The following is a 26,044-nucleotide window of genomic DNA, read 5'->3' on the forward strand; positions in this document are numbered from 1 at the left end:
TAATTATTCCTAGAGAAAAATAAGATAATTAATGATTTATCTATTTATTTCTCATAATTAGGTCAAATGTGAGAAGGAATATTAATTAAACAATGTTTTAATTAATTATTCCTATAATATAATTAAATAAATAGTGATTTATTTAATTATTCTCCAAGGATTTAATTATAAATTACTTAAAAAATGTGGTTTATTAAGTAATTTCTCACAGTGAAAGCAATTTTACTATGGTTAAATTGGCCCTACATGGTGAACTTCGATCCATCCAGTAAGTTATGGCTAGATGATCAATTTTTTTGATAACAAATTTCCCCCCAATGTACAAGTGTTAGGAGAAAAACATATGACCGAAGTACGTTGTAAGGACACAATCATTAGACAACGAAGTGCAGAGAGAGAGAGAGAGAGAGAGAGAGAGAGAGAGAGACCAATGGAGTTGAAGCGAAAGAGGTAGTGATAGAGGGGGCGAGACTAATGCAAGTCTCCTTCTATGTTGTGGTACCAGATCTTAGTGAGGCTGGGGAGACATACCTATAACCACCAAGATAACTTAGTACAAAAATAATGATGCACCCAAAAACATGAAACTGAGAAATAAAATACATGTTGAATGGTAGATGACATGTTGGCGTAAATGAGCCAAAGAATAATACAATGTGTCCCATATACATAATGCGCATGGAAAACACATGAGCCAGGAATGAATACAATAACTTTTGAGTACAGGAGATATAATGGCCTTTCCCTCAAAAAATGGGTGGGAGGGAGGGTAGAACAACCACAGAAGCCCTGTTCAGGAAAGGGCTCTGCAAAACTGAATGGATCATTTGAAGGAGACATGCATGGAACTGAATCTAAGGTTGTAGCATAATAGGAAGGAATCCAAGCATGTGGGGGGCTACCTGAAGGTCCACCCCGTCATGAGGTCTGAAACATCTCACACACACCCGGGAATCACTAGTACAATCTGCTACATGACTGGGCCACTGAATGTATCAATCATGAGCATGAAACAACCAAGTCAAAGGGAAATAATGATTCCCTTTGCTTGAATTGAGGCACAGAACAAGAGTGGAAGCTAGAACCAAGGTACACCGCCCTCTAGGCCATTCTTTTGGAATAGACGTGCTGATGTCGACAGAATAGGGCCCGCCATAGGTGATGCAATGAGGATCCTCAACTAAGGCACGAGGGAAAATAGTAATGTGACCGATTGATTGACACCAAGGACAATGGAGAAAATGAGACTTAGGGAAAAAAATATGACTTCCCTTTTCAGAGCATAAAGTGCATGGTTGACCTAGCAACGACTGACTCGACTCCAGAGGGGATGGTGGACAATATGACTGAGGACCAAAATGGGCAACATAGGATGAATGGTATGCAAATATGGATGGAATAGTATGACATGATACAATGGGTCATGAAACAGACTCCATGGATGCAAAGGTGACTCATCGCGGATGCTCTGAACAAGGGTGACTCAATGACGCTGTGACATAGAATAGGCCTGGTGGGGACCATGAAAGCATGAGCAAATGATGGTTGCTCATGATGAAATAAACACGTGAGATGACAAGTGCCAAGGGAAGGTGGTCCCCAAAGTACAAGCATCACATATGAATAAATTCGATTTTGAGAAGTGGCGAAGTGGCCCTTCTTGGAAAAAAGGCTTCTAGACAAGGTGTCAAATAATAAAAAGCTGAGAAATACCCATTATAGTACTTAGTGAGAGCCTTCCAATGGTGCTGAGAGCCTTCCAAAGGTCGTTTTCCCTCCAATTTGAGAGGAGGAGAAAGTGCTAAATCTTGTGGAGATCATAGCGTACAAACCAACCATCCTAATCGAGATATCAAAACTTCAAGCAAGTGGAATTACTTGTGTAAATATGGCCTTAATGCTTCTTGGAATGATGGTTCCTAGTGAAGAATTAAGGGAAGAGGAAAACGAGAATGAACTACTAGAGGAGGTCTAGAATCATCCTCACCCACTAAATCAAATATGGGGACTAAGTGGTAAAGGCAGTATCACATAGAGTAGAATATTTGAAGGTATGGTATTAAACATCTACCATATGCGATGTGAATATGGCTCACTGAAGAGGTCGATTGGAGAAACTATCCAAGGAATGGGAGGATAATCGACCATACCTATATTTAGTGGGATCTAAACCGAGACTTATGTTAATCAATTGAGAAGATGACCAAGGGAAAACCATAATAACCCCAAGCATGGGATACTACCCACAAGAATATGTGATGGAGGGGATTGATCATGTATGCAAAGGTGGGAACGAGATCCTCCAAAGGATGATAAGGAGATGTAGGGGGCTATGTGCCCCCCAATATGTTATGGGTTTACTGGATGTATTTAGAATGGTGGATTCCAAATATGGAAGGAAGTACGCACGATGGTGCATATCGTCCCAAGGATAACTAGGGGTAGTCATGGCTTCCATGATGTCCTCATCAGAATGGAAGATGGGGGGACGAGAGGAAGATTGATTAAATGATAACGCAACAATACCTGGTGCATCATCCTGAGAAATAAGGTTCACATACGCATCATCTGAAATGGTAGACGATGAGCTAGTATATGGAAGATCAACCAATATTAAGACCAGAGCTTTCAACGAGGGAGGTTCGACATAAGCGCTCGCGGGAAACTTAAGGAGGTTTTCCTGCAAGGATCTCAAGGATGACGACAGGTAAAGGATATGGACCATGGAGTCCATCATCTCGACATCGAGGGGAGGGATCATGATGGTGGGAACAGAGTCCCCCTGTTCTGGTGTACTAGTGGTACCAGAATCCATAGGTAGAGGAGAAGGTGATCCACTATGAGTGGCCTCGTATTTGGAAAGCACTTGAAGGCAATCATGAAATTTGTCGTGACGAGGGAAACAATGGGAATAGTGACCATAATGATCACACAAGGAAAAAGGGTCATTTGTGTGCAATGTTTTGAGTTCCCTTGCTGGTCCCACTAAGGTAACTTGGACCTCAGGGATACTTGACTCAGGGAATGTTTCATGGACCAAAGGTTTGAGATGAGGAAGCTTAGGATAGTTATTGGTGGCATGCCCAACAACCTCACATACAACGCATTGAAGTTTCGGCTTTGGAGATTTAGGAGTTGTAGGTGCTTGGGGAGCCTTGTCCTTAGGTTTCTTCTTCTTGGCTTTGTCCCCCTGTCCAGATGCTTTCACAATAGGAGTGGGTTCCTGTTGTGGTGACGGTGGAACTAGAGCAGTGATAGGGGTCATAGGGACCAGTTGAATCGAGGTCAAAGAATGATATGGTCTTAGCTGACCAGGCGAAGTGTTCACAGGGGGATCAATGTACCACACTGGGATATCCAAAGTAATATTAGGTAGAACCAACAAAGCCATGACAGGGACAAAAAAGGTTCCAGGAGGAGGAAACAATAAAGGTATCTGTCCTGCAAGGTAATGTCCCGGTGGAACAACTCCTAGATGGTTGAGACCTGGAGAAATAGTTCTTGGTGGGAACAAAGGGGAGGCACCCACAAAAGGAGGAGGTCTCGGGGGGCTAGATACAGATAACTAGGCTAAAATGGTAACTACAAGGTGCTAAGGAGCTGGTTGCAGATTAGATGTACCAGAATACTTTTGAGCAGCCTGTGATGCTTGTAAAATGCAAACACTCAAAGAGCTAGGCTCATAGATAGCAGGGGGAGGACCTGGGAAAGCACCTAGTAATGAGGAATTTTTGTAGACTCTGGGTGAAACACCGGTGATAGGGGTAGAAGACTGCTTGTCAGACATTGAAGAGATAATGGACTCAAGGGAGGTCAAGGATGACAACTCGTAGTGTGTCAACTGATCGATGGTGACGATCTTCCCTTCATGGGAGAAGCACATCTTGCGGAAAATGGCAGACCAGACGGATGACATGGCATAAGTGTAACTACAACCTAAGAGAATGTTGTAATGTAGAGGGGCATCAATAACCTCTATGTTTATATGAACAGTCTTTCCTGCAAGAGTCATTGGACAATTACGATACATACTAAAGGGCTAGGAGGAGTGACCGCCCCAAGCACGCAAAGTGATGGTAGATGGGGATAGCTCAGGTGACTTGATTTTTTTCCAAACAACAATGAACATCGCACAGGTGGATGCACCTTCATCAATAATACATCAGAGGATGATGGCATTACAGACTCGGACTAGTATCTAGAAAGCAACGAATGGAGGTAATGGAGGATGTTTTGACATCTCAACAGGAAAGACAATCAAACGATCGTTTGAAGGATTTACTACGCCCAAAGTAGTTAGTAGAGATTTCTTTTGAGATGGGCTTGTCTGGAGGAATTCCAAGGTCGACATGGTAGCATGTGATTGCTCCAAGTCATCCACTATACTGTATGTATGGGCAGCTTGGTTAGAAGTCACATTACAACGTAATGGTCCTTTGGGGATCTTAGGAATTGACTCAAATTTAGGTTGAGGGATCTATAGTGGACCATTTAGTGTCATAATAGGCTCAGTAGATGTTTTGGTTTTGGACTCAGTGGCGGACGAAGTCAATGGCTTGTCATTTTGACGCGATCAAGCTTGCAAATTGATATCAGAGGTATTTACATCATCAGAATTCATCATGAGGATTTGGTAGTCACTAGGACCAGAAGGTTAGGGAAGGTGGGCTGCTTAACCTTGCTAAGGTTAAGAAGCAACATATCCTTATTGAGGGAAAGGATTTGTGAGCACGACTAGTTGAGATGGCGCAGGATTCTAAGGCGGTTGCTGCATGGGCAATTGACCTTTAGAAGCTGCTTGGGATTCCCACATTTGGTGCATCTCGTGTAAGAGGGGAAACTCTTTATTATAATGGCCATGTACACCACAACATGCACAATGATTGTTCATACGAATAGCCTTGTTCTTCTTGGGTTGGTCACCCTGTTGCTAGTTGTTGGTGTTAGGCTGGTTCCCTTAGGGTTCATTAAGTTGATTACCTTGGTTACCCTGGTTTCCTTTCTTACCTTTCCCCTTATTCTTTTTCTTCAAATTTTGGGGATTGGTCACACTCTTCTATGCAAACACTTGACCCTGAGGGGGTGGTGGCTGCTGGGGCTAAGGATGCATGGGAGGCTACGACACTAATTCCTGAGGCACTGGAGCACTCGATGGTGCATAGGTATAAGATGGTGAAGGGGCAATGGTCTGGTAGATAGGTTGAGCACTAGTTGGCCCTGATATCTACTGATGTGGTTGGGTAAATGCATAAGATGTTCTTTTTCCTGAATACACGTTGCTAACAGGAGGGGCATAAGTGTTAGAGAAACTGGTGCCCCCTGTGGATAGCCATGATTTTGCTGAGTATATGGTGAAGGATTTCAAATAGCTCTAGTGATACCATTGGTAGCGTGAGATGCCTCTGGGTCATTGGCACCACTAGGACAAGGGACATATGGTATAACGATATAGACATAACCGGATTGAGCATAAATCAACTCATATCTCATAGCAGTCTAGAGAGCCTCTTCCTTTGTCTGAGGAAAATGAGACACGACATCTTTGGCAATAGGTGCTAAAAGAGTCCTAAGAAACCAATCAAGGTAGACACAGTCTTCGAAGGGTGGAGCACGACACATGCTCCTCCTTCTATGCCATTCTTGGACATGATCAAAAATACGGGTGGCAGAGGACTGACGGAATGCAGTCAAGAGCTTTGTACCAGTGTCGTATCAGAGATGTAACTGAAAATATGAAAGGAACACTTTGGGAAGCGTCAAGAAAATGGAACGAGAGGTGGTGGGCTAGTCAACATACCACTTTACAGCATTTGCATTGAGCGTGCATTGGAACAACCGAAGATGAATGGAATCATCGGTGATGGAATTGGATGAACACCACATATGGAAGGAGTGGACATGATTGGTGGGGTCCTCTCCAGAATTACCCTCAAACTTGGGAATGTCGGAGGGAAGCTTAGTCAGCATAGCTGGCCAACCAACATCGTGGTGTATAGGGTCATTAATCAACTGGCTAAAATCTGGGAGGCTTAACCTAGCCATGAAAGGTAGCATGGGAGTTGCTGGAACGGTTTCGCTAGATGTGACCACTGTGGTAGAACCAGAGCCAAAAATAGGTTGTGTTCCTACACCTGCAGTGGGTCTTGACATGATGATGGTATGCAGTGAAGGAGGCTCAGAAGAAGATGAGGAATCAAATGAACCAGAAGAGGAGTCGGTATGGGGACTCGGGGGACTATAAACTCGAACCCTGCGGGGGGGAGTAATATGCCCAAGTAGAAACTAGGCATGAAGGTCTAAGAGTCTCCATGACAAACACCTTGGTGGCACAATGGCTGTAAGATGAAAGTGACACAGAAATGGTGAAGGGAGATCAAAAAGATGTTTTTGTCTCTGTATGGGGAGATAAATTAATTAAGTTAAGTCTTGGCTTGGTGGTGTAAATGAAGAGCCCTTCACTTAAGGTGCACTTCTGTGTGCAAGTATGTTTACTAATTAAGCCTAGATTGTGTTTGAAAAAAGAAAAATATTGTTGAAATAAACTAAAATTAAAAACAGAAAATGAACATCAAATCAACTTTCTCAACCCCACCCAAACTAGGTTTACAAAGACTGTGTTGGTTGGTGGCTAAATCACCTGAAAACAAGACAAATAGGACAAGAGATCTAAGTATCAGTGTGGTTGGGATCAAATGACACTATGCTGCTGGAAAGTGGTGCAACAACAACAAAAAACGAGGAAAATCGTTGTGAAAAGATAAGGATATGGGTGTGAAGCCTAGGGAAAATAATGGGACCCTAAGGCAAATGACCAAATAAGGTTTAAGATGAAACTTTGGATGGAAACAACCTATCTTTGAAGATATGATATAGGAAGGTACAAATATAGAAAATATGGTTGAAATCTCTGCAAAAACATAGACTTCTTACTCAACTAAACTCCTCCTATAAAGGTTGAAGCGTACTGGAAGCCCTAAAGGGGCTAAATTCCAATTCGAAGAGAAAAATAGAGTATATAAATGCCTAAGCAGGGTAAGATAGTGGTCAACCAACCTAGTAGACAACTCTCACCAAAACCCAGAAATAGATCAAAAAAAATCCCAGAAACCCTAAAAATTGTAGGTACTGACCTGTTTAGGGGGAGATCGCACTTTTTGGGCTAGAAAGTGCACTCTAGACCTCCAGATCACACTTTTGGGGCAAAAAAGTGTGATTTCTTCTCCTTGATTCTCAGTCGGCAAGTCTTGGAAAAAAATTTCGTCTCTTTCGCGACTGGTTCCCGTGAGTTGCGGAAAAGACCAGAAAACTTGTGGAAGTTAGAAATTTGACTGATCTAGGGTTAGAATGTTAGTAAAAAACATTAAGAAAAAGAAAAACCCTAAACTGAAAACTGAACGTCACCGAGGTTTTCGGATAAGAATTAAAAACGCAATGGAGTCGCCAATTTGTTAGTGACAATCAGAAAATCCCCAGTGGAGTCGCCAATTTGTTATTGTGTTTTCTTCTCGTAGTTGTATGAAAAGAAATCACTTTAGATTGTGGATGAAAAACAGTCTTAACAAAATAAATGGAAACTAAATATATAAGCGCAAATAAGCACAAATAACTCCAATAACTCAAATAATCCAATGGAAAATAGAGATATAAAGAATATATTTTATTAAACAACACCTGTAAAGGGAACAAATAATGTTACAAGTCCCCCTCTATGGGATGGGTTCTTGACTATCTTCATATGTCTTCAGCTTTTGTAGAGTCCCTCTCTTCTATGATGTGTAAAACCCAGCAAATAAAATGTTTGAGTTTAATGAGAACTCAAACGGAAAAGAAAATGGTGAGCGACAATGATAATAATCAAAGATGCAATAGTGAGTGCAACAATGAAAATAATCAAAAGTGAAGAATGAATGGAAAACCCTTTTATTTATAACAAAATATTAGGTTATCCTCGAATAATGAGCAATAATAAAATATTATTAACCAAATTCTAGAATTAACCATTTGGAATATTTTATTATATTTGGTTTGGAGGGAAAAAGTATTTAAACTTTTATTTAGAAATAATAAATAAATAAATGATTTATTTATCATCTCAAGAAATATAGTTCAGGAATAATAAAAAAATAATGATTTATTTAATTATTCCTAAGAGATTTGCTCAAACTTGACAGGGAATAATAACTAATTAGTGATTAATTAATTATTCCTAGAGAAAAAGAAGATAATTAATGATTTATCTATTTATTTCTCATAAATGGGTCAAATGTGACAAGGAATATTAATTAAATAATGGTTTAATTAATTATTCTTAGAAAAGAATTAAATAAAAATGAATTATTTAATTAGTCTTCATGGGTTTAATTATAAATAACTTAATAAATGTGGTTTATTAAGTAATTTCTCACCATGAAAGCAATTTTATTAAAATTGGCCCTACATGGTGAACTTCGGTCCATCTAGTAAATTATGGCTAGATGATCAATTTTTTGTGATAACACCAGTTAGGTGTGGAGCCAACCATGTGGTAGGAAAACTATGTATGGTGACTAGGAATGCATGATAGGTTAATTGGCAAGTATATGGATGACAAAGGAAAGTTGATTGGGAAAGGGCCGATTGGGCATGGTGTGACACAGTGATACTAGGTGGCCAACATGGAAGACCACATGGTTCATTCTCACATGATTGAGGGGTCAACTATTGAAATATTCAGGGGCATGTAGAGTGCACGAGTAGATTACATGTAGCACTCATCTTGCCCCTCCATCACGTTATTGGTCGAACAACTTCATGGCATGGAGCTCCCACAACTATTCGATGAGTTTCCTTTGTCACAGTTGTATCTGTCGGCATGTACGTTGCCTTGGAGCTTTAGTGACGTCATGATACTATGCACAAGTGATGGGGCCAAACACATGGAGGCTAACTAGGAATACAATGCAGAGACACAGAGGATGATTGGGCAAGTGGCCGAATTGCATGCATGGTGGGTGTAACATCCAGAGGTGGTGAGTCGATTTGTTATCACAAAAAAATATTAAATTGCTATTTCTAACTAGGTGGATCAAAATACACCATGTAGGATTAATTTTACCATAGTAAAATCATTTTGAATGTGGAAAATAATTTAGTAAACAACTTTTATTAAATTATTTTCTGATTTAAATTAAAAAACCCATGAGAATAATTAGATAAATCATTATTTATTTAATATTCCTCATTTCTATTATTGGAATGATGGTTAAATCGTTATTTAATAATTATTTCAATTTCACACCATTCTTAATTCTCGTGAAATAATTAATAAATCATTTATTTGTTAATATTTCTAAATAAATGATGTTAGGTTTTGAAACCGATATACAGTCGAAAGGAGCGCGCTGGGAACTCATCTGCTAGGGTTCTGACCACATCTCAAATGGCGCAGTCTGCTCAGCTCAAAAAGCCATCACGGACCTGACCTCTTGCTCTGTCGCTACTCAGCTGTTCAGTGGCGGATCGAAAGGCGAATGGACATTCCCCAGGGGGGGGCTTCAACGCCCTCCCCCAAAGCAAGTAACCTGCAGCAAGGACCTGAGCGGACGATTATATTTGGTTCGGTCAATGAGGAAGTGATAAACAAGGAGATCCCACAACGGAATACGCGCACTGAAAAAGACAGTCAGGGAGACAAGACTGAAGGAATACCCGGACGGATGAACAAACCAGAAGGAGCCCCGAAGGTTTCCTCGACTACTTGCAAACCAATAGCAACAGATCGGCCTAGAATAGAACTGCCGGGACAGAAAATAGAAGAACGAATCCAATATATGAGAGATCATGCCCTCATTGGGAAATTTATAGGGTTCTGGCCGACGGAAAAAGCCCTATACAGCTGGATTGCAGCGAAGTGGAAGCCTAAAGGAGATGTGACTCTGCAGCTAGGCCCAAAAGGATTCTTCACTGCGATTTTCTTTTGCCTGGAAGACAAGTACAGAATCCTGGTTGAAGGACCCTACTTCTTCAACTCAGCTGGTCTATACCTAAGGGAATGGACAGCCAGATTTAATCCAGACAAGGAAGACCTCACTTGGGCGCCAGTCTGGATAAGAATGTACTCACTTCCAGATGAGTACTGGGATGAAGATATTCTCAAAGACATAGGAAATGGTCTAGGGGAATACATAAAGGCGGCAGAAGAAACAAAAATGCGAAGATATACATCATACGCCCGCATCTATGTCTTTATACGACTGGACAAAGCTCTGCCAAAATCAGTAAGTCTCTCTCACCGAGACTATGAATGGATTCAACCATTAGACTATGAACATGTCCCATTTCGATGCCGTAAATGCCATGCCATAGGGCATCTCTTCAGAGACTACCCCCTAAATACCAAAGCTAATGCTCCTACCCCATCAGACTCTCAGACCCATGATGGATTCACCAAAGCTCCTACCCACAAACGAGCGCACAAAAAACATACAGCAGGGAAAAAGCCCCTGCAAGACAATACCTCTGATCCAGCGGTTAGAAACAGCTTTGAAATTCTAGCTCAATCCACGGAAGAGCAAAACCTGTTCTCTAAGCCCAACTCTGCTCTCCCCTCCTCCTCCGCCCAGCCACCTCCTTCAGCTCATCCCTCTGTACCCCAATCCCCCAAAGTCACCCTAGCAAACCCCAAGGAAGGTAAAGAGAAACATGTAGAAAAAGACAATGAAATGGAAGTAGACGGAACTTCAGATCCCCTCCACAGCTCAGACATTCCCACAGAAGGAAATAGCCAGGTGCAACAGATGGAGGAAGAACCAGAAAGCATAGATCTGAATGGACTAGATATTTTAGAACTAGAAGCAGCAGGCAAAAAGAAGGCCTATGAAAGTATCCCAGAGCTTCAGCTTAACAAACTAGAAATGGTCATTTCTCGAGCTTATCATCAGCATCATCTCGGCATCCAATCAGGAAGTCAATGGGATTTAGGCTTTCCCCCAAAAGATTCCAAAAAAATGGGAAGAAGAACTGATCTCCAACATACAATAGCGGTAGGGAAAATCTTGGTGGACTCAGGAAGGTATGCTAACCTGACGAAGTACTATAAGCCCTCTATCAATAGTGAATCATGAAGCTCATTTCATGGAACCTAAGGGGGCTGAATAGCCCAGGAAAACTCAGAATGTTAAAAAATATGATAAAAATGGAAAAGCCGCAAATATGCTTTCTCCAGGAAACCAAATGTAACAGCTCAACTCTAGGTAATATTCTCTCTAAAGCATGGCCAGGTTGTCAATCGCTGGCAGTGGATGCATCTGGCGCATCTGGGGGGCTAGCTATTGCATGGAATGCTTAAGCGCTGACTCTCTCGGGCTTCCACGCTTCTCATCATCTAATCCAGGCTGAATTCCACATTATTGGCACTAATATTCATGGAAATCTTTCGAATGTATACTTCCCGCAGGAAGCAGGAAACAAAATAGCTCTCCTCAACACCATAGAAGCTCTAAATATCAATAGAAGGCACCCGCTATGGATTATAGGGGGGGATTTTAACATGATTACCAAATTGGAGGAAAAGATTGGGGGAAGAAGTAGATTGGAACAGGAAAACACCCATTTCAAAGACTTCATCCAGAACACCTCTCTAATAGATCTGCATTTCTGTATTGGTACTTTTACTTGGAGCAATCGAAGAGCAGGAAGGCATCAAATCGCCTCCAAACTGGATCGGTTTCTAATTTCAGACAACTCGATTCACTTGGGAGGGGACATATCAGCGGCCATTCTTCCCCACTCAGGATCGGATCACTGGCCAATTGCTCTTCAATGGCAGCGTCCTGGCAGTGCCACTAGAAGACCCTTTCGCTTCGAAGAATTCTGGCTCACCCATCCCTCCTTCAAAGACTTTTTCAACACAACTTGGACAACCTTCATCCCGCCAGAAGGCTCCAAGATGTTCCAGTTCCAACAGAAACTCAAACATTTAAAATTCAACTTAAAGCGATGGAATAGCGAGACCTTCAGAAACATTTTCAAGGCACAACATGACCTTCAGAAGGAATTGGCGGAACTACAGCAAGAAATAAGCACAGTAGGACACATAGAAAGAACCCTTGAGCAGGAGCAGCGCATCCACAACCAGCTGGAGGAGAGAAGAAAGCAGGAGGAGATATATTGGAAGCAAAAATCCAGGATTAGATGGTTGAAAGAGGGCGAACGAAACACCAAATTCTTCCACCGAACCACTGTTCAATGAAGAATGCGCAATAACATCCCTTTTATTCAAAAACAAGGAGGGGAAATGGTAGAACAGCATGAGGAAATTGAGGAGTTCCTTAATCACTTCAAGAAAGTTCATCAAGAGCCTAAAATAGACAGGCGACCTGCAATTGATAGAATTACATGCAATGTGCCAAAACTAATCACGGAGGAACATAATGAACTTCTCCTCCGTCCAATTCTAACTCAAGAAGTGGATATCGCTATGGCCCAGCTCAAAGATGGAAAAGCTCCTGGCCCAGACGGCTTCACCACAACTTTCTTCCACAATTTCTCGGAGCTGATAAAATTGGAAGTATGGCAAGTGGTAGAGGAATCGCGTGCTCATCATTGGCTACTTCCCTCTCTTAATTCCACTTTCATTGCCCTAATCCCTAAAGAGGAGGACTCAATCACCCCGGACAAATTCAGGCCGATCGCTCTATGCAACGTCATATACAAAGTCATCTCTAAAGTCATTGCAAACAGGTTAAAACCCCTCTTGCCACTGCTCATTTCTCCGGAACAGTCTGGATATGTGGAAGGGAGACAGATCATGGACGGCATTATCCTCTCGCATGAGATCATACACTCCCTCAAGCACTCCAAACAGGCAGGTATGCTCCTAAAACTTGATCTTTCTAAAGCATTTGACAAGCTCAGTTGGACTTACATACAGCAAATGCTAATTGCTTTCGGATTCTGTCCCATGTGGATCCGATGGATTATGAGTCTAATCTCCTCCTCCTTCTTCTCCATTCTTGTAAATGGGATCCCCTCTCGCCCCTTCTCTCCCTCCCATGGAATCATGCAAGGAGATCCCATCTCCCCCTTCCTCTTTGTTTTAATGGCTGAAGGCCTGGGTCGTCACATTAAAAGAGCCCTCCACTCTCAACTTCTCAAAGGCCTCTCCATTCACCACTCGCCTGCCATTTCCCATCAGCAGTTTGTAGATGACACTATGCTCTTCAGTTACCCCTCTGTCCAGGAGGCCTCTAGATTTAAAGCCGTGCTCAATGACTTCTTTGAAGCCTCTAGAACCAGCATAAACAGCTCAAAATCGCAGATCTTTTTCTTTAACACCCCTCCTGTTGTAAAGACTGCAATTGCCCGAATCCTGGGATTCCCTATTGCCACTCTTCCCTCCAAGTACCTTGGAGCCCCCCTAACTATCTCCGCCATCAAACATTCCTCTTGGCATGATCTAATTGAGAAGCTCAAATCCCGTCTCAACCTATGGTCACACAGGGCTCTGAACTTAGCCAGTCGTGCAGTGCTCATAAATTCTATCCTTCAAGCAATGCCGCTATACTTATTCTCTATCCTTGCTGCACCAAAGTGGGTCCTAAAGAGAATAAGGAATCTTCAGCGAGGATTCCTCTGGGGAAACACTGCAACCAATCGCAAATGGGCCCTGGTAAAATGGAGCACTGTTTGCAAGCCCAGAGAAAAAGGGGGCATAGGCCTAAGAGATCCTGAGCATAGCAATGCCATCATGGGAGCTAAAATATGGTGGCAATGGCTCACCAACCCAGGAAAACCATGGGTCACAATTTGGACGGCCAAGTATGCCAATCACCGACCCCAGGAAGAGCTCATCAGGTTCACTCCCAATAATAAAGGCTCGCTAATTTGGAATGCAGCCAAAGATCACTTCCAAATGATTCAGAAGCACAGTTTTTGGGAGGTAAGAAATGGTAATACTGCAAGATTCTGGACAGATGCCTGGAATCAAATGCCTCAACTCAGCCGAGTACTTAACCTGCCACCGAACCTCATAAGGGAGGAGCAGCAACAAGAAAAGATTTGGCAGTACTGGACTCAGGAAACTGAGCAAGGCTTCAGGAATTGGAAACAGGGTAACCAAGTAATCACAAATGGAGATCACCAAATTGTTGAGGAGATGGATAGGGAACTGCGCAAAAGAAGAATCAGATATGATGAAAGCAGAGACATTCTAAGATGGGGATACCAGCCCAAAGGAGCCTTCACCACATTGGAAGCCTACAAAATCATTTGCAATAGTTCTGCTCCCCAGGACCCAATCTGGAGCAAAATCTGGAGTTTTGGCTCTTGGCCCAAAATCTCCCACTTTCTTTGGCTGGTAGGACATCAAAGAATTCTAACGTGGGACAAACTCAGGAGAAGAAATTTTCACGGCCCCTCCATTTGTTTTAATTGCAATTCCCATGAGGAAACTCTCCAACACCTTCTGGACTCCTGTCCCTTGGCCAACCAACTATGGGAAAAGGCCAGCTTCAGATGTCAAAGAAGATGCAGACTTGAGAATGAAATCACCAACTCAATTCGTCAGTGGCAACAGGATCCTTACAAAAGTGAAATCCTCAATCACCTATGGAAAATAATTCCCGGGTTGCTACTATGGAGCATATGGAAGGAATGAAATAGACGCGTATTCAAAGATCAGCGCTCCTCGATAGATCATATGTGGATCCAGCTCTGTGGAAATCTTAAAGAGACTCTGATGCTAAGATCTTGGAAGGGGGAGGACTTTCCGACTCTAGATAATGAGAAAGCCATTTTGGAAAATTGGCAAATACATCTTCCTCAAGGAACTCACAAGCAAGGCCATTCTGAAAGCAGCAATCAAAAAAAAGTTACCTGGACTCCTCCTCCAAAGCACACGTTTAAGCTCTACTTCGATGGTGCCTCAAAAGGGAATCCCGGAATTGCAGGCTTTGGCGGAATAATAAGGAATCATGAAGGTGAACCCCTGATGCTGTACTACGGGAACATTGGATGGGACACCAATAACTCAGCTGAGTTAGAGGGACTATGGCAAGGACTTCTTCTCGCATGGAATCATAACTTCCATCCCCTAGAGGTGGAAGGAGACTCTCAAATCCTCATAAATATGGCCAAGCATCTCCTAAATGGATCTCCTGCCAGGAAAATAGCTACCAGCTGGAGGCTCGAAGCAAGATTGGAGGCCATAGAACTTGAGCTCCACAAAAACAGAGCTATCACCTTCAATCACATAAAAAGGGAAGGTAACAAGGTTGCTGACTTCATGGCCAATTTGGGGGTGGAAAATGATAACTCTCTACTCACTGGGCAAATGGATACCATTTTGACTCATGACAAGGCTCAAGAATGCACACATCTGGTCCAAAGAGATGCGGCTCCCCCAGATGCGGGTGATAGTGAGGATGGGACGGGAGTTTAATGCCGCCCACATGTCAGCCATGCGCCATCACGTGGCAGACGACGGGGCTCAAGCCTGTATATGCGTGAGAGGAAGCTGGTTTAAGGTCATTCATCAGAGCAGAGTTAATGCCCTGCACGGCTATTCGGCTCGCTTGGAGGTTGCAGTTATGGCGGACGCGTTCCAAGGTGAGGTCGCTGCGATTAAAAACCATGTCACTGTGTTGGGTCAGGGTATGTTTTTGGTTTTTCCTTCAGGTAGATATATGCTACCTCAGATGCTCTGGGTCATTACACTGTCTGTCTGGGTTATTCCGTTGTCTGTTCACATTCCACACAGGAAGGAGTTGTATCACACTTGGGAGCTCATCCCTTCGGTCCCTGCAAGGATGGTAAGGCCTCGACAGTGCATGCTGAGCCGTCGAGGCACCTCCAGGGGAGGAACTTCTCGCACTCCCGTTGCTGATACGTCTGCCCACTGCTGTCATTGTCATGGCATTCGCTCTACTGGAGCTAACCCCCTTCATTCTAGTCAGTTCATGGATGCCGGTGCCTCGAACTCAGCTTCTTTGCCCGCCTTTGGCTCTGCTATTTTTAACTTCAGCAGTTCTATGAACAGCCCCCAGATCAGTGCGCATGTATCGGTTCTGTTCATTGAAACTTCCCAGGAAGACAATGACTCTCTGGACAATCGTGGGCAGGTGCAAGCTCATAGCCCAAAGAAAGAAACAAAGGATCCTGCTATAGACATGGAGAAAGAAACAAAGGATCCTGCTACAGACCTGGAGAATGTCTTGAAAAGCCTTCTGGATCAGAAGACGAGGACCAGTCAAACAGAAGACATCCATATGGACACTGCCCCCACTGCTGCGGAGAGGGAGGCTTACGGATGGTGCCGGGTAGTGGAGGAGCAACTGGAGGATTAGAGACGCTCTCGCTCAAGGTCTACATGGCTCTTCTGTCTGGTCTTTTGGTTTCTACCGCTATCTGTGTTAGCTTAGTTTCGTCATGTATGCATTTTGTATGTGTTCAAGAACCTTTGTTTATGGTCTGGGTAATGCCTGTCTCCCTTGCACGGGATCACTTTGATTTTTGGTTGGGGCCCCTGCGTGGGCTAGCTCTTTTGAATGGTCTAGTCCTTTGGACCTTGCAGTCTCAGCTGTTCCAGGTTGACACCTCAGGTGCCTGGTTCTTTCTGTTTTGATCTGATGTAAATTTTAGACTTCTGTATATAATATATTAGTATAGTTTTACCGAGAAAAAACATATATTTCTAAATAAATATATTTAATCATTTTAAATGTCTTTTCCATCTCCATTATATATAATAAAGTATTCCAAGTAGTTAGATTGATTTGGTTAATATTATTTTATTATTATCCATTTCCGATATTAACTCAATACTTTGTTATAATTAGGAGGGTTTTCCATTCATTCTTCACCATGATCATAATCATTGTCACCATTATCATCTTTTTTCTTTGAGCTCCCATTTGAGTTCTCCACATTTTGTTTTCGTTTTTCACATATTGAGAGAGAAGATCATTTTTTGAAGCATCAAGGACATCAAAGGACCCATCCCATGGAGGGGAATTACAGACCCTTTTGTAAATCTCCTTCACCGGGTGTTTTTAATAAAGAATTTATTGAATTAAAGTCTTTCCATTTGGGTTATTACATTGGATATCTTTACTGCTACTTTCTATTGTAGATCATCTATATTTTTGTTGCAAGTTTTTCCATTTTTATTTCAGATCTGAAATGCAAGCAGCCATAAACTTATTTTTAGGGCCACTTGTCACCTAACGACTTAAGTGAATTGTTTTTGGTAAACCATCCAAGAAATTTCACACTAACAAATGGCGACTCCACTCGGTTTTTAGTTACATTTGTCTTCAATAAATGGCGACTCCACTACTATAATAACACTGTTCTTAGGTGACTGAAGTTTGAGTAAATTTCAACGTTTCCTACATTTTTCTTTAGCCTCTCAATTTCTATTTATAGTATTATTTCCTTTTTTGTCAAATTTTTGGATTATGGTCGTTTTCTGGTTCTTCCCGCAGGTCACAGGTACTAGCCAAGCAGGAGATGACAAAATATGTGTGATATTTGCTGACCAAGAGTCTTGGGAGAAAAACACAATTTTTATCTCCTTATCTGTGCTCCAGAGCTCACTATTTGGCCCAAAAACTGTGTTTTCCATTGTTCCAGGTCAATACTTGTGTTTTGGTATTTTTCCTGAAAAATTTTAGATTTTCTTTTCAGAATTTCTGAGAGTGTTGTCTGTAGATAGGGTAGGGTACTTCACCTTTATTTTTAGTCTTCCCTAGGCATACATACACTTTATTTGTCTCTTTGAGGAACAAAAAATCCCCCTATGGTTTAGAGTATAGATCCTGTTATGCAACCGACTCACAAAATAGAAGAAGAAATAAATTAACGACTTCAAAATTAACCTCTTAGAGGGGGAAACCTTCTTTATATTACACAAATGAACAATTATTGGATGGTACAAATGAAAATACCTCTTTTCTATATATATAAGTCTAAGGGGTCACAATATAATGAGAGCCTACATAAAAATAATATTATAAGGGCACAACAATAACAATAGTGGGGCTTCTATTGGGCACAATAATAACAATATGGGGACTACATGGGCACAAAAATACAATAAGAAGGTTGCACTAATAACAACAAGGGGCTACACTATTAGTATACGAACCTAACACATAGTAACTCTTTGTCACATGTTTACCTCGGTGGACCTATTAGCTTAGGTAAATGTGGGAGGAGGGTGTTATAGGGTGGTATCATAGCATGGTTTCATTCTCCTTGGGTGATGTTTGGTTTCCTTTCTACTTTATGAATTTTTTTTCATATGTACACATTGATTTCATATGTGTCCTTATGCTTCGCGTCTATGTGCTTATTGTGTATGCATGGTGGTGGTCATGGTTTCCATTGTGATGTCATGTAGAAGTTGATGGTCTTATTGTTGGAATGTGTTCATAATGAATGCATTTCAGTGTTTTTCTATAATGTGTATGCATGTCTATTGTACCTATGTTGGTTTTCATGCATTGTGTGTAGTTGGTGTTGAAGTTGTGGCATCATGCATGGTAACTAGATGGGGATTAACATGATGTCTATATACTGTTGTGATTATGATTATACATATATTATGCTAATTTGGTTGTTATTGTAGATGAGATATCCTCCCCAAACTATAATAAGGTGCATTGGTTTGTTTATGATTTGGTTTAGCTCACATAGTATGCCTTGTAGGAAGAGAAAAACAAAGATTACTAGCAGAATAGTAGACTACAGTTCACGAGATTATCCCTATAGATCATATGAGCAACATGGTGATGAGTAATCCCCTTACATAGCAAACACTTTGAGAAATTTTAAGGCAGAAATAAAGAGTTGCAAAGAAGATAATGATTGAATCATTCAATCACAAGAAATACTTGCTAGGGAATAGGAGAAACAAGTAGAAATTAATGTAGTTATCCTTCAAATATTTTCAGACTTGCAGAGACAAGGACCACTTAGAATCATTCATGGACAAGAGGATAGGACTAATGGGACATATGAAATTCAGTCTCATGGTGGGAACACGACATAGTAGAATGACAAATCAAAAATAGTAGGCTCATGGATACATCGGATAGGAGAGGTGATGGATATAGGTTCTATTCTAGTTTTGGTTCTGACATGTATCATTATCATCAACGTTATCATCCTTACAGAAGGAATGATAGGAGATATTTGTTGGATGAGTTCAAGAAATAAAAGCCACCTACATTTAATGGGGAGATGAAGAAGTCACAGGATGCAGAAGTGTGGTTGCTTGGGATGAATAAGTTCTTCAGGTTTCATGAATACTCAGTGAACATGAAGGTCAGAATAGTTGCATTTAGTCTTAAAGGTAAAGAAGATATTTGGTGGGAAGATGTAAAGAATGCTAGAGGTGTTCATCAAGAGGAATTGTCTTGGAGTGAGTTTGAGAGACTATTCAGGAAGTAGTATCTATCGAAGAGATACTATGATGATAGGGCAAAGGAATTCTATGAGTTGAAGATGGGATCTATGACTAATGAGGAGTACACTAGAATATTCTTGGAGTTATTGAGGTATGTGCCTTATCTTATGGAGGATAAGGCCTAGACTCAAATATTCATCAATGGGTTTCAAGTAGCATTCAAGGTCAGGATTGAGTTTGATGAGCCTATATCATTAGAGGAGTGCATACGGAAGTTAAAGCATTGTTATGAGTAATAAACACACATATTTGAGACTGAGCATTATTTGAGAGGTAATGCAAAGAATAAAAGAAAATGGATATGAAGCGAACAAAGTCTCGGTTCATAGGTAACAAAGAAAATGCAACACCACCTAAGAAGTTCAATGCATCTAAAAAAGGATAGGAATTTGTGTCTAAGGAGGATAACAAGGGTGTACGCTAGAGGAATTTACAGTGTTGGACTTGTGGAAAGGATCATCGCAAGAGAAATTGTCCACAACATCAGGGTGGAAGACTGCAAATTTGTACTGCTAAGGAGGCATAGACCGTGGGGGATGTTGGAGAGAGTATTCCTAGGATTTATGCAACGTTGGATAATAGGGAGGCATGTCATCAGGCATTTATTATCCAGATCGATGGTAAGCTTTGTGATCAATTTTTTTCTATTTGTATTGATGCTAGATATAATTATAGTTATATTAGTCCTGACTTGATGGATAAGTGTGGTTTGAATAAAGAAGTGCATGTAGATGTAACTTCCTCCTCCCACATTTACCCTCTTTCACTGGCTTTCCCAAGGTAAACATGAGTTGAGGGTCACTATGATAAGACTCAAAACCCTATATGACCTTAAGGAAATGGAGTCAACAACTTAAGAACCTACTAACTTCCCTCAGGTATTAAAGGACCTCCAGGAGAAACCCAACCCCTCCTAGTGTCCAACCCCTAAGATAAATCTCTTATTCACTATATTAGAGCCTCAATCTCTCCCTTGACAAGGCATACAAGTGGTTGTATCCGTCTAGTCATCCTATAGGCCTACCTGCCATCGACAGTGGACTTTTCTAGTGAGTGTTATGCCAACAACCTCAAATTCTAAGCCATTTTTCAGGGGTAGGACTTAAGCATCTGATTGAAACTTACGGAAATGATGAATCACATAGAGACAAAGCATATATAACAAAACTTGAACCAGGACTTGACCTGATCTCTCCCAATCGGGACTGACATTTCGTCAAACTCTTAGTAAAAATGCAACCTACAAGTCATGAATTCATATATGAACATAAGGATATGGAAACTTATCTAAGGTTTAACAAGAAGGACCACTACCTTCTTAAAATATCTGTCAGAACACAAATTGGTCATGTAATCATTATTCATTCAGTTACAAGTTAAAACATTAAGAGAGCCATGACTAAGATTTGTCATAAAACCATGCTTATAACCAACATATAACCAGATAAATAATAATGATATAATAGATATTAAAGACACATAATAACCAATACATTTACTCATCAAAAGAAAGATAAACTTAGCTCTTATTAAACATATGCAAATCCAACTAGGTATGGGACTTCCACATGCCACTTGACCATAGATTGGGCTGAAAAAAATCTTTCTTTTAGCTAATCACCCCTAGGCTATATTCCAAGCATGAGTGTGGGATCTGATGGGATAAACCAATCTAAAAATAACCAAATGAATACAGAGGTTAAACCACGTCCACCTTCACCATACCGTGATCTCACCTAAATCAGTCCTGATATAACAAAACCAAACCGAGATTGGATGCCTCAGAATTCCTTTGCCATCTCTTGAGGAATTTTCCTGTCTCCGCCCACCTATTGAGGACTTCCTGGAGAAAACCATCTCCACCCCCAACCCTTGGGATTTTCCTAAGACCACCTCACCTAGATCCAAAACCCTCTGGAAATCCAAATTTCAACCAAGAAAGAATCCCATCACACCATGGCTATTCGGAAATGGCAAGGAAATTCTAAATTCCACTGTTGAAACCTAGCAAAACCCATGCCAATGACAACAAAAGAACCCAATACCAACATGGAAATACCATGCACATCAAAACCAGCTAGGATTTCATATATGCAACATTTTACTTAAAAGTATTCCTCTTCAATCTTCTTGATACAACCTTTCCTTGCTTAATCCTTGCTTTACTTGTCCTTCCTTTTCTTCCTTGTCCTTACTTTGCTTGCTTTCTTTCCTTCTCCTCTTGGTGTTCTTCTCCTCTCTAAAACCAATTCCAAAACTAAACTGACAAAAGGCCTTGAATTGATGCTTCGATGTATTTTTATTATTGATGCCTCTAATTTCTTCATTTTTCATTAATTTTCCTTCAATTTCCTCCTCACATGCAACCTGTGACATTTTACCTTCCTTTTCTCCTAATTTCCTTTATTTTCATAAAATAAATTCCAAAAATACCTTTTTCCTTTTCAAAGCCTTTGTCATTTCCTTTTCCAATTGCCCTTAGCCATTAACACATCAAATGATGCCCACTAGGATACTTTAACCAACATTCATCATGGACTAAGTGTCCCTTGACCATTGTCTTATTTTTCTTTTATTAATTTTTATTACATGAAATTTTAACTCGTGGCTCTTACAGACCCCTCCCCCTTAGGGGAACACCATCCTCGGTGTTATATGTGTAGGAAAAAATACTGGGGGGGGTGAATCAGTATTTCAAAAACACACAATAATAAATTTTATTTTCTGAAATGTATACGTGACTTAACTAAACCCAAATAGCATATATACACGACTAATGTAAAATAAACTAGCGTATGCCCAGTAAACTTTGTAAACAACTAATTCTTTATCTATTAAAATTTGAACCAGAATGTAAGAGATTTATCAGGCATTTGATACTAAGTAAACAAGTGTAGAACAAAATAAAGTATCACACATAAGTAAACACACATGAACACCAGGATTTAAGGTGGAAACCCAATGTGGGAGAAAACCACCATAATTGTCGTCTTAGCCTTCAAAACTTATTAATATCAAAAACTTATTACATTATTGTACCGGTGCATACTCATACCAGTACATAGGCACCCACCTACTGAAGGATACAACCTTCACTCGTTCTCCAGCTCCTACTGGAAGGGAGCTCCAACCCCCTGATCTAATCACCATCTACTACTGGCATGAAGCTTCAACTTCCTCATTGAAGGCTCCAACCCTCAAAAACATCTATGGACCACATTTCATCAAATTTTCAAATTGGATCAAATATCAAAACTTATGCTCAATCATCACTATAAAAAAACCATCAATCTCTGACACACATAATCAACCAATCCCTCAAACCCAAACAACCGATACATAATCAAAACTTAACCAATCAACTGGAACAATAAAATTACTATAACTACTACACATAACTAAACTCAGAATATTGCATCAACACACAGAATCAACTGCAACCTGGATCATTCATTTTCCAAAATTTATAGGCTACTTCACTTGGGTAACCTGCATGGATACATGCTTTTCTGTAGAGAAACCCATATATAGATCTTAACATATTAAAAAAATAAAAATTTGACCACTGCAATTTCTAAAAAGAACACTGAATCACACTCAAATCTACTCCAAAACTCTAAACCAATGATAGAATTGTCTTTGATATTCAATCACAATCAACAAGTAATCTTAACAGTCTTCAATCAATTCATAACCACATTCAACTTCATCATTCAATCAGATCTACTTCAGACATTATTACTCAACCCAGATCAATCATGAGGACATCATTGACAAATAACATAGAATCAACAACATTGATCAGATTTATCATTCATTTATGAACATAAACCCCTTACTTTATATATGTGACTTGGCAAAAGTGAACTCGCATCTATACGTGCTTTTCTTGAAACCAACCATCATATAGATCTACAAAATTTGACCTAAAATTGTGCATCTCTTCAGAACTTCAGAAAGACCTAGATCATAATAATCAAAGATAAAATCATGCATCAGTAGTTAGACCTAGTCACTCCTTTAACATATCATACAATGAAAATTCATTTCATATCTCATGATCCTGATCCATCATTGTATTCATCGGTGCATAATTATTTCAAATCAATGTGACAATTATGGCCTTTATAATGCAAATATACTTCAGAATGAAGTATTCATAAAAAAACCCTTTCACTTGCACACTTAGCCCTTTTATCTTCACTTCTTTATATAGTTTAGTCCTCATCCAATACCACGGGTCAAAACAAGATTATTGTTGGTGGTAATCTTTGACGGGATCAATATTTATTGTCGCGCTAATTACTATGGGCCAATACCATGGTAAGGACCCCTAGTAGTTAGAATACCATGGTACAAAAACCATATGCTAATTTTCTTCACTGAACTCACGTGCATACACGAATTGGCTTAACAGAACCCACGTATGGTTCTTGAACTTCCGACTTTATCATTCCTTTGAACTGTCATGCATTCTGTCACATCTATATTCATTCTGGTATTCTATTGTATTCATTCTTTCACCTCTGAACTGACCTGTGATGAGTTTCCATCAAGGACAACACATGCATCATAATTCCAATATGACACCTACAACCAACAAAACAACTGAAAAAAAAAACATATTACCTATGGAGCTTTATAACCCAACTCGTTGTCATATTTACAATAACAACCTTCTCTAAAGAAAAACCATCATTCATGACAACATAACAACCATACCACGTATTGGAGCTTTATAACATATCTAATGGTGTTATTTACAACAAAACCATACATAAACATGTACATATATGAAAAAATCATTTTCCTCCATGAGAAAATAATGAAGGATTCATAGCCCACATCTGATCAACCATCTCCCATGTAGCTTCATTGGGCCCAAAGATCTTCTGCTGCACTTTAATTTTCTCTATTTCTTGGTTCCAGAGCATGAGCTATTTTCACTATGATATGCGCTGGGGTTCCAGCTAGAATTCGCCTTATGGTTCCACCTGTAATATATACCAATCAATAACATGATCAACATCCTTTACATATATTTTAAGCAATGAAACATGGAAAACATCATGGATGTTCACTATTGGAGGCAATGCAAGTATGTAGGCCATTGGTGCAATCCTCTCAAGGATCTCAAAAGGCCTGTAATACCATGGTGCCAACTAGGCACATGATCCAATCGTGAAGGAGCTCTTGTTGGGCGTGATGCAAAAATACACATGTTCCCCAACCTGAAACTCCTTAAATGCATTGTACTAGTATGGATAACTCTTATGTCTACCCTATGATGCCTTTAGATTCTTCTTTATAACCAGCATTTCTTGTTCCATGTCTGCCAACATGTTCGATCCAATAAGTACTATGTTCACTGGATCACTCAAACTCATGGGAGTGTTACAACTCTGCCCATATAGTGCCTTAAATGGACTCATCCTCACTGACTCCTCAGGACCATTTTTATAAGAAAACTCTACCAATGGAAGGTACTTGTCCCATCTCCTCTACTAGTGCATAATATACATCCCCAGCATATCCTCCAAAAAAAAAATTGACCCTCTCTATCTATCCATCTGTCTGTGGATGATAAGTTGTGATAAAGGCCAACTATGTCCCCAAACCTATAAACAACTCCTTCCAAAACTTTTAAGTGAGCTTAGCATCCCTTTCCAACACAATATTCTTCAGAACACCATGCAATCTCATGATCTTGTTGATGAATACCTAAGCTACCTCACTGGCTAAATAAGTAGTCTTTACTGGAATGAAGTCAGCTACCTTGCTCAACATGTCAACTGCAACCATGATAGAATCATGCTACCTCAATGTCCTCAGAATACCTGCAAGGAATTCCATGGAAATGACCTCCCATTTCCACTCCAGAATCAGAATAGGTTGATGCAACCTACTTGGATGATTACACGTTACTTTCACTTACTGATATTCAAAACAACTAGCCACAAACTCTGCCACTTCCTTCTTCATATTCGACCAGTAGTAGAACTTGTTCACTATTATCAATGTCTTCTGATATCTTGGGTGACCTGAATATGGTTTGACATGAAACTCCCTCAAGATAAGCTTATTGATCTCATTATCATCTGGCACATAGATCCTATCCCTGAATCTCACTGAGACATCTTCCATAAGCTGATAGTCCACATCTTGATCACCTATACCCTGTTGTAACTTGTAGATAAACTCCCTACACTTGTCATCCTATTGTCCTGCCTGTAAGATATAATCTTGTAAATCCATCCCATATGAGCTCACTGTTGCAACAAGGTTCAACTGCACTTTCCTGTTGAGAGAATCTGCAACCTTGTTCTCCTTACCCTTGATGTATCTAATCTCAAAGCCAAACTCATTAAGGATATCCAACCATCTATCTTTCTTGGAATTTATATTCGATTGGTCAAATATATATCTCAACCCACTGTGATCACTCATCAATACAAACCTCCTGCCAAGAAGATAATGCATCCACATCTTCAAGGCATGAATAATAATTGCCAACTTAATATCATTAGTCACATAGTTCTGCTCATGCTCATTTAGTTTCCTAGACTCATAGCACACCACCTGTCGCTTTTCCATAAG

The 26,044-nt window shown here is 40.4% G+C and overlaps 1 protein-coding gene across 1 annotated transcript in view; it reads left to right on the forward strand.

Annotated features, from left to right (window-relative positions):
• LOC149162543 (uncharacterized) overlaps positions 1-9,460 on the forward strand; it is a 55,164-nt gene extending 45,704 nt beyond the window's left edge. The window contains exon 4 of the mRNA XM_089435216.1: positions 9,347-9,460. Within this exon, the coding sequence (XP_089291342.1) occupies positions 9,347-9,460 (114 nt within the window). The remainder of the gene's footprint in view (positions 1-9,346) is intronic.
• Positions 9,461-26,044: the final 16,584 nt, after the last annotated feature.

Source organism: Pinus tabuliformis, chromosome 5_2 (assembly GCF_031772625.1).
Source record: "Pinus tabuliformis cultivar Carrire ecotype Pingquan chromosome 5_2, CPIR1, whole genome shotgun sequence".
Lineage (NCBI taxonomy): Eukaryota > Viridiplantae > Streptophyta > Pinopsida > Pinales > Pinaceae > Pinus > Pinus tabuliformis.